The 16,056-nt window shown below is 42.8% G+C and overlaps 1 protein-coding gene and 1 long non-coding RNA gene across 5 annotated transcripts; one reads left to right on the top strand and one right to left on the bottom strand.

The window, feature by feature from the left end:
• Positions 1 to 417: 417 nt before the first annotated feature.
• On the bottom strand, positions 418 to 12,523 carry GMNN (geminin DNA replication inhibitor). Of its 4 annotated transcripts, none has more exons than XM_008262492.4 (7): positions 12,115 to 12,523; positions 9,546 to 9,603; positions 6,148 to 6,225; positions 5,039 to 5,186; positions 2,625 to 2,707; positions 1,944 to 2,054; positions 418 to 850 (listed from the first exon to the last, which is right to left on the bottom strand). In XM_008262492.4, the coding sequence occupies exons 2-7, from the start codon at positions 9,594 to 9,596 to the stop codon at positions 695 to 697; spliced, it is 627 nt and encodes a 208-aa protein (XP_008260714.3). In that variant the 5' UTR covers positions 9,597 to 9,603; positions 12,115 to 12,523; the 3' UTR covers positions 418 to 694. The 4 variants fall into 4 exon arrangements, with proteins under 4 accessions (XP_008260714.3, XP_008260713.3, XP_069930437.1 ...); XM_008262491.4 differs by lacking the exon at positions 12,115 to 12,523 and adding an exon at positions 11,732 to 11,930; XM_070074336.1 differs by lacking the exon at positions 12,115 to 12,523 and adding an exon at positions 11,732 to 11,909 and having other exon boundaries at positions 9,546 to 9,621.
• LOC138849706 (uncharacterized) lies at positions 11,917 to 13,303 on the top strand. Its single transcript, XR_011388781.1, has 2 exons — positions 11,917 to 12,183; positions 13,105 to 13,303. It is a non-coding gene; the product is annotated as an uncharacterized lncRNA (long non-coding RNA).
• Positions 13,304 to 16,056: the final 2,753 nt, after the last annotated feature.

The raw sequence follows: 16,056 nt of genomic DNA, 5'->3' as shown, positions 1-16,056 counted from the left end.
GCGTTTGGCACAGTAAAGATGCTGCCTGGGGCCCCCGCATCGCTCGCTGGAGCACCTGGTTGGAGTCCCAGCCCTGCTCCTGACTTGGCTCCTGCCAGTGAATACTCTGGGAAGCAGCAGGTGATGGCTCGTGTGCCTGAGTCCCTGCCACACAAGTGAGACTCAAAATCTCAGATTTTGGCTCCTGGCTTTGGCCTGGCCCAGTCTTGGCTGTTGCAGGCTTTTGGGGGAGTGAACCAGCAGATGAGAGATGTCTGTTGCTCTTGTTTGCCTCTGCCTTTCAAAGGAATTTTTTATAATCAGGAAGATTGATTTCCCCTGGTTTCCTCCAAAACAGCAAAGAATTAGGAAAAAAGTAATAAAGCATAAATACAGATCTTTAGACTTATACTTCATTCTTCCAACACACACACAATGTTCAACAAGAGATTTAAAGTTTATTTATCATATACAAGTCATGTCTGACAACTGAGAAAATGCTATTTACATAAAACATCACAGATTAAAAATACATGGTATTTTTAATCCAATACAGTAGGGCCCCAGGAGTCAAACATCAGAGTTTGCTGGCAGAGTCTGCAGGATGTGGTCACTCTGCTCTAGAGAATGACAGCAGAGGTGAACTTCGGCAGTATGTTCCTCAAGAGTCACGTATTAGTGAAGTTCACGTTCACGTTCACGTTCACGTTCACGTTCACGGGTTGGTATCCGTGGAGGAAGACACTATTTCTTCAGCGCATGTGCCCGTTTCTGAGTCTTCCCCTTCAGAATCCTCCCCAGCTTCCTCTTCAGAATCGAATTCCTGACTATCCGGCGATTCAAAGTCATGGAGAGTTCTATCACTCAGTGTCTTTTAAATAAAAAAATAAATAAATAAAAGTGAACATTTTAAAACCCGTGTCCATTATCACAAGGCGATATAGCTGACCTTCAGTGCTGTCATGAGATTTTTCATCTTGCTCTTTTATAAATTGTGTTCTATCAGTCTCTATCATGCTAGATATTTTAGCAAAATCAATGTTCAATAATCTGCCAAGTTTTTCAATAAGCAGTTTCATAGTACAATGTAAATGAGTACTTTTACACCATCAAGAACCAGGTGTTCTAAATTTCCAATCAACTCTGGACCCCTACTTTTAAGGCAGTTAAGAGTAAGTGCGACCACAGTACTTCCAAATGAAAACTTTAAACATTAATTCCATCATGGCCCTAAAATGTCAAGGCCACAATGTGGCACCTGAAAAGTTTCAATTTGAAAAAACTTTCTTCTCATCAATAAGGTAGATTTTCTTAACCTTTAATACCTATTCTGTGCCAGTCTGGTACTAACAGTCATCAGGCCAGTTCTTCTAAACACACTGCCTACTTCCAAATCTTAGGGGCCAGCACTGTGCTGCAGCAGGTTGAACGGCTGCCTGTGATGCCAGCAAGATCCAGCTCCCTACTGATGCACCCGGGAAAGCATCAAATGGTCCCCTAACACACACAGGAAAGACCGAAATGTGACTCCAGCCTCCTGGCCTGACCTGGCCTAACCTGGGCTGTGCAGCAACTTGGGGAGTGAACCAGCACGTAGACGGTATCTCTGCCACTCTTTGAACTAAATAAATCTTAAAAATTAAATAAATAAATAAAACCACCAAACCTATTCAGTATACCAATTATGTTTTATAAACTCTTTTGCTTGACAATAAATATCCATAGCTAGCAGGCATCCAATTTTACTGTGTGAGTACTTTTCACAACTGTCCATCTATTCTAACTCATTTAATTCTCACAAGTCTGTGAAGCAAGCATTTTTACTCCCATTTCATAGATGAGGAAAATGAAGCCAAAAGGATAAATAACATTCTATTCAACAAAGTTAATGAAGACTCAAACCTAAGAAATCTGATTATAGAATCTGAACATTAATCATACTACACGAATATTAAATTACTTACCTCTATTACCTGTGCCATATACTGAACATGTTCTGCTACTTCTGCCAATTCCTTATTCTCCTTTTTCAAGCGGGCAATTTCATTGTCCTTTTGTTCAATCTCTTTATGAAGCTATTTAACAGAAAGTTCAGGTATTCAGATTTATATCCTATAAACCAAGTTACATGCCTCCAAGGACATAACTGGCAAGACACATGTAGCACCAAGCTGGCTCTGAACACAAGACTGATTTGTATGTTCACTCTGGTAACAGCTGCCTTTGCACGTAAGCTTAGGGCATGGGATTTGAAGCAGTAGCTAGGATGCCACTTGGGATACCTGCATCCTTTATCAGAGTACCTGGGTTCAAGTCCTCGTTCTGCTTCCAATCTTCCTGCCTGGGAGGAAGCAGATGACGACTCAAGTAGTTGGGTCCCTGCCACCCACGTGGGAGACCCTGATTAATTTTCTGGTTCCTGGATTCAGCCTGGCCCTGTCCCAGTTGTGGGCATCTGGGAAGTGAACCAGCAGACTGGCAAGTCGTCTTTCTCAAAATAATGATTAAAAAAAAAAAAAAAAAAGCTAACCTTTTGTTAGGCTAACATTAAAGCTAACTATAGCACTATAATCAGATTTGCTAAGCAGCAGGAGGAAAACAATCCAGAACAGTATTACATAGTACAAATTACACTCGGTACATACTTTCTCATTTTCCTTAAGTGTTTCGTAGAGAGCCTTCCTCCGGTTTTCTGCCACTTCTTTCCAATATTGAGAGGATGCATTTTCTAAAATAAATCAATGTTTTACAAATAACTTTAAAAAGTACTGTAAAGATCTAACAATTTTTTCTAAATTTTTCAAAATTTCTGACCTTACTCATTACTACCCATAATAATCATCCTTTCCTATTTTATTTCCCCTAACATTCCAAATACTTTAATACTTGAGGAAAATTACAACAACTACACTTATCTCTTAACTACATTGCAGAAATGATTTTTGCAACATTTATTTTGTGCATTTGTGTATTTGTTCAGCTCCATTTTTTTGTACACTGTCCTTGTGTCTGGGCTTGTTTCCCTGATTAGATTCAAGCTAAACATCTCTGGTGGGAATATTACGTAAATCTTGTATCCATGGAAAGCACAAGCTAATTTGTCCTAATACGAGGCTACTGGTTAAGATGTCATCTGCGTTCTCTCTTGGGAAGATCCTACTTGCCCTTAGTAACTAATAAATGATGTGTGGAGTATAACTTTTGAGTTTGTGTTAATATCTTGTTCTCTAACAACTTTTCGTATTAATTAATTCCACTGATGTTTCTTGCTTAAATCACCTCTGTAGGTGAAAAATAATGATTTCTCTGTTTTCGTAACTCCTTCTATATGTAGTAGCTGACATTATTCTGTAAAAAGAACTCTGCCTACCCCAATTTAAGAGAAAACTTCTGAGTACAGATTCATGTCCTTTTTAAATTTGATGTATTAGAATCTGTTCTTGACATTATTCATCTTGATGTTCAAATTCCTTCAAATGATTTTCTCCCTGCTCCCATGCATCATTTTTGTCTCTAGGCTTTTCAATAGTAGAGCCAGAAAATAGAATACTTTATATGAAAACCATTATTTATACGGATGGGCCCAATTCCAATTCAACAGAGTTCTTCCTCTCCTTCCTCATTCTCTACTTGTATTTCCATGCACCATATTATGAACCTGGCTCCCAGCATCAACGTATTACTTATGTGCTCAATCTTAAAATATGCACAAAACTTTTTTTAGAATTACCATATCAATGCCACTGCCAGCATCAAAGCTAATGGTCTGTCAGGATCCTTTGCAGCTCTTTAAATTCTAACACTATGACCATCCCACTGAGGGTCTGCAGAGTTCCGTGATCAGCTCTGAAGGGTAAACTTTTTTCACCTATGGCTTTATTAATAGGACTCAATTTTAACCATATCAGATATGAGTATCACAAATCTTATTGTTAAAAAACCTATTTCTAGGTCATGAACTTTACTTGTGTCTAATAAAACTTTACTAACTATACTCCCACCATGTTTCTATTGGCACCATTACTTCATATTCTTCTGGGATATTCAATTTTCTTACTCCAAATTCATTCCCTAAATATTTTTCTTCTGAAGACAATCTTTATATCTTATAAACCCTTACAAGGCAATTTAGTAACATAGCCACCAAATTAGCTACTATCACCTTTCTTAATATATCATATACATTTGTTTTTTGGGGTTTTTTTTTGTTTGTTTGTTTGTTTTTTGACAGGCAGAGTATACAGTGAGAGACAGAGAGAAAGGTCTTCCTTTGCCGTTGGTTCACCCTCCAATGGCCACCGCGGCCGGCACACCGCACTGATCCGATGGCAGGAGCCAGGTACTTATCCTGGTCTCCCGTGGGGTGCAGGGCCCAAGCACTTGGGCCATCCTCCACTGCACTCCCTGGCCACAGCAGAGAGCTGGCCTGGAAGAGGGGCAAATGGGACAGAATCCGGCGCCCCGACCAGGACTAGAACCCAGTGTGCTGGCGCCGCAAGGCGGAGGATTAGCCTAGTGAGCCACAGCACCGGCTATCATATACATTTGGATTTAGTCAAATGTTCATACCTGTCTAATTTTATACTGTTTATATATTTATAATCACAAGAAAAATTCATACTATCAAAATGTTCAAGCAAATATCATGCCCATATTCAAAGTTAAAGGCAGGGGGCTGGCGCTGTGGCCTACAGGTAAAGCCACCGCCTGCAGTCCCAGAATCCCATATGGGCACCAGTTCAAGTCCCAGCTGCTCCACTTCCGATCTAGCTCTTTGCTATGCCCTAGGCAGACAGTAGAAGATGGCCCAGGTCCTTGGTCTCCTGCACCCGCCTGGGAGACCAAGAAGAAGCTTCTGGCTCCTGGCTTCAGACAGGGGCAGCTCCGGCCATTGCAGCCAGTTGGGGAGTGAACCAGCAGATGGAAGACCCCTCTCTCTCTCTCTCTGTGTAACTCTGACTTTCAAATAAATAAATAAATCTTTAAAAAGTTATAGGCATAATTCACAATATCTTTTACCTTATATTCTTAAAGACAGCAATCATATATCTTTTCATACCTTTAACCATAAGATCAAATGCTTCTTGCGTGACTCCTTCAAGATTTTTGTTTTCACTGTGTTCTGAGACAGTAACAACTCCAGGACTGGAAGTCTTCGCTGTTAACTGGTCATTTCGATGTTTCCTTTTTGATAAGCCTTTGGCCAACTATAATGGAAACACCCATTCATCTCATCAACTTTGATTTAATTAACAAAATACTGAGTGGTTTTGTCATCTGTATATTACTGTGTACACACACACACACACAGCATCTTTGATCTTCAAAAAACTTACACAACTCAGAACTATCAAAATGTAAAGAAACCTAAGAATTTTGTTCCAGAAGGTATTTTGAATTATACTTGTATCAAAGACTTAGCTAAAATTATTTTTACTGTTTTTAAATACTGTGTAAGTTGACTATCCCTTATCCAAAGTGCTTGGGACCAGCAGAGTTTCATATTTCAGATTTTTTTAGACTTTGGAATATTTAAGATAAAACAAGATATCCTGGGGATGGTACCCAGGTCTATACATGAAATAAATTTATGTTTCATATACACCTTATACACATAGCTTTAATGTAATTCTATAAATATTTTTAGTGCTCCTGTATTTTAGTTGCAACCTATCACTTGAGGTCAGGTTTAAAATTTTCTACTTTTTGCATCATGTCAGCACTTGAAAAGTTTCAGATTTTAGAGCATTTCACAACTCTGATTTTGGATCCGGGACACTAAACCTGTATTTAAATTTAGTAGCACAGAGCAGCAGTGTTTTCAGTCTGCAAGTCTAGATCTGCTCATCTATGATTTCATCATTTACATACAGGGATAAATGAAAGAATCCAACATTTTGTTCTCAAAATATCAAACATTACTACCATGGTTAATTTTTAAATTACTGCATCAATCCAGCAGTACTAGACTTGTGTAAGTATTCACAGCAATTTTGAAGATCACAAATTGAAGAAATAAAACAAACTACTTCCATGGGGACATGTAATTATTATTCTTAAATTATTTCAAATTTCAACACTAGGTATTTCGGACCAAGAATATCTTGGAAATGTGTTTAATGTAGAGGGAGTATCATCTGCATACCACTCTAGCCCTGTAACACATACCTCATTTTCTCTTCCAACAAGAGATCCAGCGGCTGAAGGCTGAATCATCTTCAGCGTTCTTCTTGGGACAGGGCTATTCTAAAAGTGAAGATAATTCATTATTTGGTACTAAGTTGTTATAAAGTTGTCTAAAGTTAGTGAATTTCAATATAGATTATTAATCTTAAACCTACTATAAATTGAAAAGAGTAAACACCAATATTCTGCTATATAATTTTTCATGTATATGAACAAGCTAGCTTTACCAAGAAACTTATTTCCCAAAATTATAATAAAGTTTGAGGAAATTCTTAAGAATGATTCTTATCACCCAAGTTAGATACAAACAAGTACATTTTCTCATTTCAATTTATGCTTGCTATAATTCTGCCAACTAATTATATTTAAAAATATACAAAATTTCTAGGTTCTAATTCTCCAAACCAATTTAACAGGAACTGAGGAACTGTATTCTCTTTAAAAATTTAAAAATTCCAGTTTAACAGGAATATCTGTACTCTCTTTAAAAAGACCTTCCACACAGAAACTAGACAGGTATTCTGTTTTATAAAACTGAACATCATAACACTTGTAGCGTGAATTCATAAAAGAAACTGGGAGAAAAGGTTAATTATTTATACTGCAAAGTAATTGTTTCTCTAAAAGATTCACCTCAGACTTCTTTTTAAGTTTTAAATATTCCTGGAACACATGTAAATGTATTCACCAAAGTTACATAATTTTCAAGAACATACTTTTTTTTAAAAAAAGATTTATTTTATTTATTTGAAAGTCAGAGGTACACAGAGAGAGGAGAGGCAGAAAGAGAGACAGAGAGCCAGAGAAAGAATCTTCTGCCTGCTGGTTCACTCCCCAATTGGTCACAACTGCTGGAGCTGTGTCGATCCAAAGCCGGGAGCTAGGAGCTTTTTCCAGGTCTCCCACATGGGTGCAGGGGCCCAAGGACTTGGCCCATCTTCTACTGCTCCCCCAGGCCACAGCAGAGAGCTGGATAGTAAGTGGAGCAGCCGGGACTCAAACCAGCATCCATATGGGATGCTGACACTGCAGGTGGTGGCTTAACCCGCTACACCACAGTGCTGGCCCCCAAGAACATATTTTATACAAAACCAAGTACCCATGAGACACCCCCTCAATTGTTACCTGATTGTAGCAGATTTGCCTGAAGTAGACAACTTAAACATCAGTTTTTGATGCATACAAAGGAATCGAAAATGCCCAAGCTATTGTTTTAGAAAAAATATTGCCTTCTTTTAATATGTAAATACCTTCCTGTGTATTTACTAATCTGAAAGCTCCCTCTATTTTTACAAAAATCATTAGTTATACTGCCACCATGGGATAGCAAACAATGGTGAATACTCAAACAAGGTTAGCAAGAACATGACACCATACCAGCGTGAGAAAGTTACTGATTCCACACTGTACTTCACATGACAAGAGCTCACCTTTCCCACGGTAAAGCTTCTACTGCTGATTATTATCTAACTATTTAACTGAAGAACAAATGCCAACTACTGGGAGAACAAATATTACACCAACATTTCAGACATAATTTAGATTATAGATTAGTCAACAGTCTCCAGACAAACAGGAGAAAAATTAACCTTGGAACTTGAATAATACAAGCTATTAATTTATTTAAATGCTTGCTGTTAATAATGGTCAAAAAAACCAGTTAAGTTACTGCTATGCACAAAAATGACTATTTCTAAGACTTAACCTTTATGCATGTAAGCTTTATAGAATGTAGCCTAAAAAAAGAGTAAGATGATTATTTTCTGCATACTATGCATTACAATAATAGAATTTTGAAGCCTGAAGTTTCTTATATGGTAACGAGTGTTAATTTCTTTAGAAAGCAATTTGACTTTCCACTCACAAAAATGTACACAAGCAGCATACTGGGACACAGTTTTGCACATAACTGACATAGAATCATGGAATACATCAAACCTCAATTAAAATTCACTTTTACACATCTAGTTCTAGTCTGGAGATAAGCAAACTGACAACTACCTAACCCACCCATGGTCTCTTGGAGGCAGAATCAGAACCAAAGAGAACCCAGGTTCCCTTTTTAAGTTCTGTTGAGCTAAAAAACATTAGACTTTTTTTTCTTAAATATAAGGATCTGCTGGAATTATATAAACAGAGATTTGCTTCAAGCTTGCCCAGTGGAGAAAAGGAGAAGTAACAGAAGAAATTAGACTGGCTGTCCATTGATAAAACAGTCATGATTATACTACTGACTCCATTTTTTAATATTTGAAAATTTTCCATAATAGGTTTAAATAAACACAAAGCATAATAGAAAGAAGTTATCAAATTCAAAATATTATTTGAGAAAAATAATGTAAAGATCCTGGAAAATACCAAACAAAAACATTCTATGAAAAGCCACTTGATTCTATATATTAATGGCTTTTATTTAAATTTGCAAGTTGATAGTTACTAAAGATGGGGCCCAATTACCAGGATCCTCACAGTGTTTTAGTTCTGGGGTAGAACTCAGCTAAATTAAAGTTTTCAGAATCATAAATGTGGACCCAATCAAAATCACAAACTCAAAAATAAACCAACTCTTTTCTATTGTTATAAGAGTAAATATTTAGAATAAGATTTCTAGTGAGTGTAATACAGGAATTCAAAAGGCATTGTAAATAAAACAGGTTAGATGATAATATGATGTACTTTGAAAATGCGTAATATAATACAAAATGTGTCTCTGTGGTCAAAGATACTGATTCTTATGAAATATAAAAACAGAAACAAAGCAATAATCTTACATATAGAATATCCTAAAGAGTCTACTAAAAACCTATTAGAACTTATCAAGTTTGGGAAGGTTGCAGGAAAAAGATCAGGATATGTATTTCTATATGGTACCAATGATCAGAGAATCAAATTAAGGAACAACTCCATTTACAATAGCATAAAAAAGAATAAAATACCCAGGATGAAATTTAACAAAAGTAATGTAAAACACCAAAAGCTGCAGAGCATTGTTGAAAGAAAATGAAGAGTAAAATAAAGACATCTCATCCCATATAAGTTCTCTACTGTATAGTTGTCCTCTAAGTAAAAAGCCAGTAGCTCAAAGTTTATAGAAATTATAGTCAGGTTAAATTGGTCTAAATTATGCCAAAGTACTATTTTTTTAAAAAAGACTTTATTTATTTGGAAGTCAGAGTTAGAGAAAGACCTTCCATGCACTGGTTCACTCCTAAAATGACCACAACAGCCAGGGCTGGGTCAGATGGAAGCTAGGAACCGGGAGCTTCATCCACGTTTCCCACTCGGGTGGTAGGGGCCCCACGCCACAACACCAGCCCTACCAAAATACTTTTAACCACATGCTTTTAATCACAACAGATTAAAGTGATTCTATTACATACCTTTACAGTCTCCTGGATTCCTTCTTGTTTCTGCTTCATACTGGGATTCATTATAAAGCTGGTGAAGCACAAAAGACTAGTAATTAAAAAGCAGAATATGGGTTGCACCTGGAGGAGTCTAGATTCACTTATTTATAAACATCACACCACCACACAGCACAAGAGTCCTTCAGAAAGTTCATGAAAAACAGCTGAAAGGTAAGCTGTGGTGCAAAAAAAAAAAAAAATGCTTTAATCTATGCATGAGATCTTCAAAAGGTTCATGAACATGCATATTGTGAAAAAACGAAGCATGGACTTCAAACATTATGTGTTCCCAAATAAACTGACCTTAAAAAATTTTTTTTTATTTTGGCAGAGATCCAAGCATTTGGGCCATCTCCCACTGCTCTCCCATTCCATTAGCCGAGAGCTGGATCGGAAGTGGAGCAGCCAGGACATGAACCTGTGCCTGTATGGGATGCCAGTGACCAGGCAGCAGCTTCATCCGCTGCCCCACAACTCTGGCCCCTAAGCTTATCTTTTTTCTTTTTTTAAGATTTTATTTATTTATTTGAGAGAGAGTTACAGACAATGAGAGGGAGAGAAAGAGAGCGAGGTCTTTCATCCGCTGGGTCACTCCCCAAAAGGCCACAAAGGCCGGAGCTGCGCTGACTGAAGCCAGGAGCCAAGAGCTTCTTCCGGGTCTCCCACACAGGTGCAGGGGCCCAAGGACTTGGGCCATCTTCCACTGCTATCCCAGGCCATAGCAGAGAGCTGGATTGGAAGAGGAGCAGCAGGGACTAGAACCGGCGCCCATATGGGATGCCGGCGCCACAACACCGGCCCCCGAGCTTATCTTTTAATTCTGTTTTTCCATGAACACTTTGAGGTATCCTAGAATTACCCTTCTTCCTCTATACTTTACCCTGTCAACAGCTAAGGTGACTATAGTGACTCCTGGTATCTGCATCCTACACATACACAATAACTCTGACAGTAAAATATTCTCATTACAAAAGGAAAAGCGTGCATTTGAAACAAATTTACAAAACACGATGATGTCCAGGTTTAAATACAGGGCTCTCAAAGAAATGAGAAATCAGCATGGGGAAAAGCAAAACCGATTGCTTGGGTGTGTCCAAGTCCATCCGTAAAGAACAGCATCCGAACTTTACCGTCAAAGGCAGAGTTGAGCTGTAACAAACTCGGCTTTCGAAATAGTTTGATGCGAGTTAACAGGGGTCTAGGGAGATTACGCATGTTACACGTGCACGGAATGTGCACCCCACGATCTGAAGGAGTAACGGGCAAGGAAGAGGGGGACCTAAAGCCGTCCAGCGGACCGCCGGCCAGACTCCCTGCAGACCCGCCCCCCCCCCCCAGTGCCCCCAGCCTTTACTCGGTGTGCTCTGAGCACGCCCCCACCCCACCCCACCTTGCAGGAACACATTCCCAGTACGCCCTGGGACATGCACACTCAGGCGATCGGAGAAAACTTGTGCAACAACGCCTCAGGCGTGTGTGTGTGGCGCCGTCGGGATCCACTAGCGGGTCACGAGCAACGCTGGAAAAAGGTAACCCAACGGCATGGAACTGGAGGGGCTTCGTCAAACCCCTAGCTCAGGTGAGACATAAAGCGGGCTTTATGGGAGCCACCGATCATGTCTAACCCCTCACACGTTCACCCGCCCCCCGGCCCCTTACCTGCTGCTACTCTCTAATTCCTTTACACAACTAGAATAAAAGTCCAGCGCAGGGCCGGGCGCCGAGGAAGCGCCGAGGGGCAGGGGGGACCACTAACACCGACAGCAGCCACGATTCCAACCCGAGGGGCAGGACCCGCGACCTCCCCCAAGAGCCAGTGTGAGACGCCCAGGGGCTGCAGCTGGTACGGACAGGCCCAGGCGCCCGCCCACCGCGCCTCGGGGCCAATGGGGAAGGCGGGCAGCCGCCAGCCAGCCAATTGGAACGCGGAAGGGAGAGCGCGCCAAAACCGACCGGCCAATGGTGCGGGCCTTGTCCCACCGGCTCCCCAGGTCGTCGCCCCCGCTACCCCGCGATCGTTTCGCAGCCCTGGCACCCCTAACCCCCGCCGCCGTCAGAACAGAACACGGCCTCGCGCTGGCAGGCGCGACAGAGACTGACACGGCAGCGCACACCCCGCTCTCTGCCTCCTCACCTCCCGCTGCCTCTCTCACACTTACTGGGTGCAGGCGCACGACCCGCGTGGCCAGCGCACGTAGCTGTGGCGGCAGCGGCGCCCCGTACCAGGTTCACAACCAGTTCACGCCGGTCCCCACGGTCGCCGCAGGGGCTAGCGCGCGGCGGAATACCTCTACCTAGTCCGCGCCCGGACTCCCGAAGACCACGTGACGCTGACGCAAGGCGAGGGGCGGGGCTTCCGCGGGCCGGCGGATCCCCTGCGCCCGCCCTTTCCTGTGTTTGCGCCTGCGTCGTAGGCAGCGGCGTGTGCGGCGCGCCCATGGTTCCCTGGCGGCCTGCCCTCTGACCCCGCCCTCTGACCCTGCCCTCTGACCTTGCTGTCAGAACCAGATCTGGGACTTGACCAGCGGGACGAATCTCCTACCTGCCAACTCAACCCCGGAAGACTTCTGTTTGCAGGAAGCCCGAGTCACACGGACTCTGTGTTCTGTAGGTCGGTTTTGCGACTTGGGGATTTTGGCTGTCTTTGTTGTTGTTTTGCATTTTGCCCGGGATTGCAGCCCGAGCCCAGTTACTGTTGCCTGAGCAGGAATACCGACAGCTTTACTGCAGTCTGGCGGAGCGGGGACCTTCGCGAGGGCTGCGTCTAGGCTTTGTTTCCCCGTGCGAAGTTCTCGGGTGGATTTCTTTAGGACGGAATGCGGAGGGCGCCTGGGAGTCCGCTTGGGAGACCCTGAACGGTCCCTGGAAGGAACGAGAAAAGGGACCGAGCCCCTTTAAGAGAGGATAAAGTGCTTGTTTGTGCCCCTTTTACTGTCAGGATAGGCTAGACCGGATTACCAATCCCAGCCCCCTGATGGGGCTTTTATGCTGCCAGCGCTGTGATTGGTTGTTAGCTGTGTTCTGCTATTCCCCTGATTGGTTAAACCTGGAACCCGCAGTCTTCCCGGGCACCTCCTCCCTGGGAACCCCACTCCTGTCCCGCATCGTTCCCACCTGCCCTGGTGGAAAACGTGAGACAGGGACCCAAGGCCCAAGATCACTTCATTGCGTACTCATGACACGTGGGGCTAAGCACCGCGTTGGACAGTAGTTCCAACCCTGCGCTCCTGTGACTTTGGGGGTGCTCCACTCCCTGAACCCTGCTGCTGCCCCCTGCCTCCCAGGCCTGGTCTTCCCTTTGCACAGAACTCAGAAAGTTCATGGGAAGATGGAATGAAAAGATAAATGTATATGGTATAAAAGGTCCTTAGCTCCATGAATATAAGGGGACTTCAAAAAATATATGGGAAATGCACATTATGAAGAAAGTGAGGGGGCCGGCGCTGTGACTAGTGGGCAAAGTCTCTGCCTGCGGTGCCAGCATCCCATATGGACGCTGGTTCGAGTCCTGGCTGCTCCACTTCCTATCCAGCTCTCTGCTAATGCCTGGGAAGATGGCTCGAGTCCTTGGGCCCCTACACCCTCGTGGGAGACCCGGAAGAAGCTTCTGACTTCTGATTGGCCCAGCTCCAGCCATTGCAGCCATTTGGGGAGTGAACCAGGGGATGGAAGACCTTTCTCTCTGTTGCTCCCTCTCTCTGGTATAAATAAAATCTTTAAAAAAGAAAAAAGTGCGTGGATTTTAAAACTTTTTACACAAAAATAAACAATTTTTAATTCTGTCTTCCCTGAACTTTTTGAAGTACCCTCCTACAAAGCGTGGTTGTGTGGTTCTAGCTTTTCCAAGGGAGTATAACAAAATCTAAATTCATAGGATGGGTTTTGGCTAGCAGTTAAGAGGCCAGTTAACCTGCGTGTGTCCCACATCAAGAGTTCTGGATTTGAGAGCCAGTTCTGCTTCCGAGTCCAGCTTCCTGTTAATGCATTCCCAGGGAGGCAGCAGGTGATGTGGCTCAGGATCCTGCCACCCTGTGGGAGACCTGGATCGAGTGCTCAGTTCCTGGACATCTTGGGAGTCAACCAGCAGGTGGGAGCTCGCTTTCTCACATAACACTCTGCCTCATGAGTAAATAAGTAGGTTTTTAAATAACAAAATCTAAATTCAGGAAGTGAGCAGTCCACTGACTGAAATCTGATCAGAAGACTAGGTTTCCAGAACCAGTGTTAAGTGTTGTCTTTGAAATTGGAGACACCAGCCTGCCAAAACAGTAAATCTGACCTCCACTGTTCATTCATCCATTCGACCAGGAGCACTTGAAAAAGACCATGGAAGCAAGCTTGCTGATTTCCATAGAGCCAAAATGCAGAGTATGGTCCTATCATTAAAAACTGTATAGAAAAAGTGATTTTTTTCAGGTATTCTCTAGTAGGTGTCGCTCCCCGTCTTCGTGGAGGAACGACACAGGACCCTGCGTTGTTCTTTCGTCTGCTCGGCCCTCCCCGGGTTTGCTGCTGGTTCTTCCCGGGTTGGCTACTATCCCTTCCACCTCCGTGGAAGGGCAGTTCCCCCTGGCCACATTCCCCACTTCCGCAGGGGAGCGGCACACCGCCGGCCGGCTCTTCTCGGGGGCTGCACAGGTGTTCCTTCAGCTACATGTTCCCCTTAGATGTTCCTGGTGCATGCCGTCTCTCTCCTCCTTTATAGTCCTCCTCCGCCAATCCTAACTCGGCTGCCCACACGCCGAGTACGCTGCTCTCCTCCAATCAGGAGCGAGTCCTACAGTTTATTGGTTGAACCGGAGGCAGCTGTGCGGAAGCTGTTTACTTCTCTCCCAGCGCCATATTGTGGGAGAGCAGATGCACAGAATAAGTCTTAATTCCAGTAACTCAGTCCAGTCCGGGCTGCTCCCCACAGTAGGTAAAATATAAAGCAGAGTTCATATTGATTGTTACTTATTTCCAGAACTAAAATGCTGGGGCGGGGGGAGTGATTGTGTTTTATATGAAAATGGTAAGCAAACCAGAGGAGTAGAATCTAGTCTGATATCATTAAAAGTCTACAGAGTGAGAACCAGTGTTGTGGCATAGCAGGTAAAACCACCACCTACAACACCAGCATCCCATATGGGCACCGGTTCGAGTCCTGGCTACTCCACTTCCAATCCAGCTCCCTGCTAATGCACTTGGGAAACTAGCAGAGCAAGGCCGAAGCACTTGGGCCCTGGCACTTACATGGGAGACCTGGATGAAGCTCCTGGTCCCTGGTTTCTGCCGGCCCAGCCCAGATTGTTGATTGTTGTAGCCATTTAGGGAGTGACCAGTGGATGAAAGATTTCTCTCTCTCTCTCTCTCTCTCTCTCTGTCTAACCCTGCCTGTCAAATAAATTAATTAATCTTTTTTTTAAGGGCTATGAGGGGGACAGCATTGAGCATTGTGGGGCAGCAGGTTAAGTTGTTGCTTGTGGTCCCCAGCATCCCATATTGGAATGCTGCTCTGCTTCAGTCTTCCTAGCTAATGCAGCTAGGAAGGCAGTGGAAATGGCCTAAGTACTTGGACCCCTGCCATTCATGTAGGTGACCCAGATGAAGTTCCTGTCTCCGGAACTCAGCCTGGCCCAGATCTGCTGTTGCAGTCATTTGGGGAGTGAATCAGTGCATGGAATATTTTGCTGTCTTCTCCCCCACCCCCACCTTTCTTCTTGCCTTTCTCTCCCTGCCCCACTTTTTTCTTCTCCCCTTTCTCTTTCCCACCCTCTCTCTCTGGTGCTCTACCTTTCAAATAAATAAATCTTTCAACAAAAAAAGGCTACAGGGAAGGTGGAGAGGGACAAAGCATCATCTCCTCAAATCTGTATATAGTAAATGCAAGAAATTGTATTCTTTAAACAAAATAAATTTAAAAAAAATTAAAAAGGCTACAGAGGCACTAAGAAAACTGATCATTCTTCCAGATACATCACAAAGCCCACTTAACCAAATGTAATGTGTAGTTAGTGCTGATAGTATTGGTTAGCTTGGAAATGATGAAGAGAGATTTTTGCTTTCTGTATTTCAGTGTTTGAATTTGTTTTTATTCAGTATATACCAAAGGAGATGATGCCTACTTTAGACAAAATTATGAAGCTCCTATAAGCCAAGCAGCCATTTCAACAACTTAGGTTAGATGCCTTCTGCTTTGCTTGCTAAACGATCATCAAGTTTACTGGACAAATTAATTCAGATCTGGACCAGTGCTGCTATGCGGTTGGGTGGCCAGTACCCATTTAATGGCTGTTGAGCACTTGAGAAGTGTTAGTCTTCATCGGAATATGTTGTAATATACAATGTACACTGGATGTCAAAGATTTAGTACAAAAAGAGTATAACATACCTCCATCGTTTTTGAATTTACTGTGGCTCACATTTGTGCATTTTATTTCTGTGGAACAGAGCTACACTGATGTGTCATGATGCTCTTAATCCCATTGGCTGCAGCCCTGTGTGA

This window comes from Oryctolagus cuniculus, chromosome 5 (assembly GCF_964237555.1).
Source record: "Oryctolagus cuniculus chromosome 5, mOryCun1.1, whole genome shotgun sequence".
NCBI classification, from domain to species: Eukaryota; Metazoa; Chordata; class Mammalia; order Lagomorpha; family Leporidae; genus Oryctolagus; species Oryctolagus cuniculus.
The sequence above is the reverse complement of the archived record's forward strand: the minus strand, read 5'-3'. Positions and strand labels throughout refer to the sequence as shown.

Bases quoted from the DNA above. Each gene is read 5' to 3' on its own strand.
- GMNN (XM_008262492.4), bottom strand. From the start codon at position 9,596: ATGAATCCCAGTATGAAGCAGAAACAAGAAGGAATCCAGGAGACTGTA. The intron at 6,226-9,545 runs GTATGTAATAGA...CTTCACTTTTAG, and splicing joins GAATCCAGGAGACTGTAAAG to AATAGCCCTGTCCCAAGAAG. The intron at 5,187-6,147 runs GTATGTGTTACA...TTTCCATTATAG, and splicing joins TTGTTGGAAGAGAAAATGAG to TTGGCCAAAGGCTTATCAAA.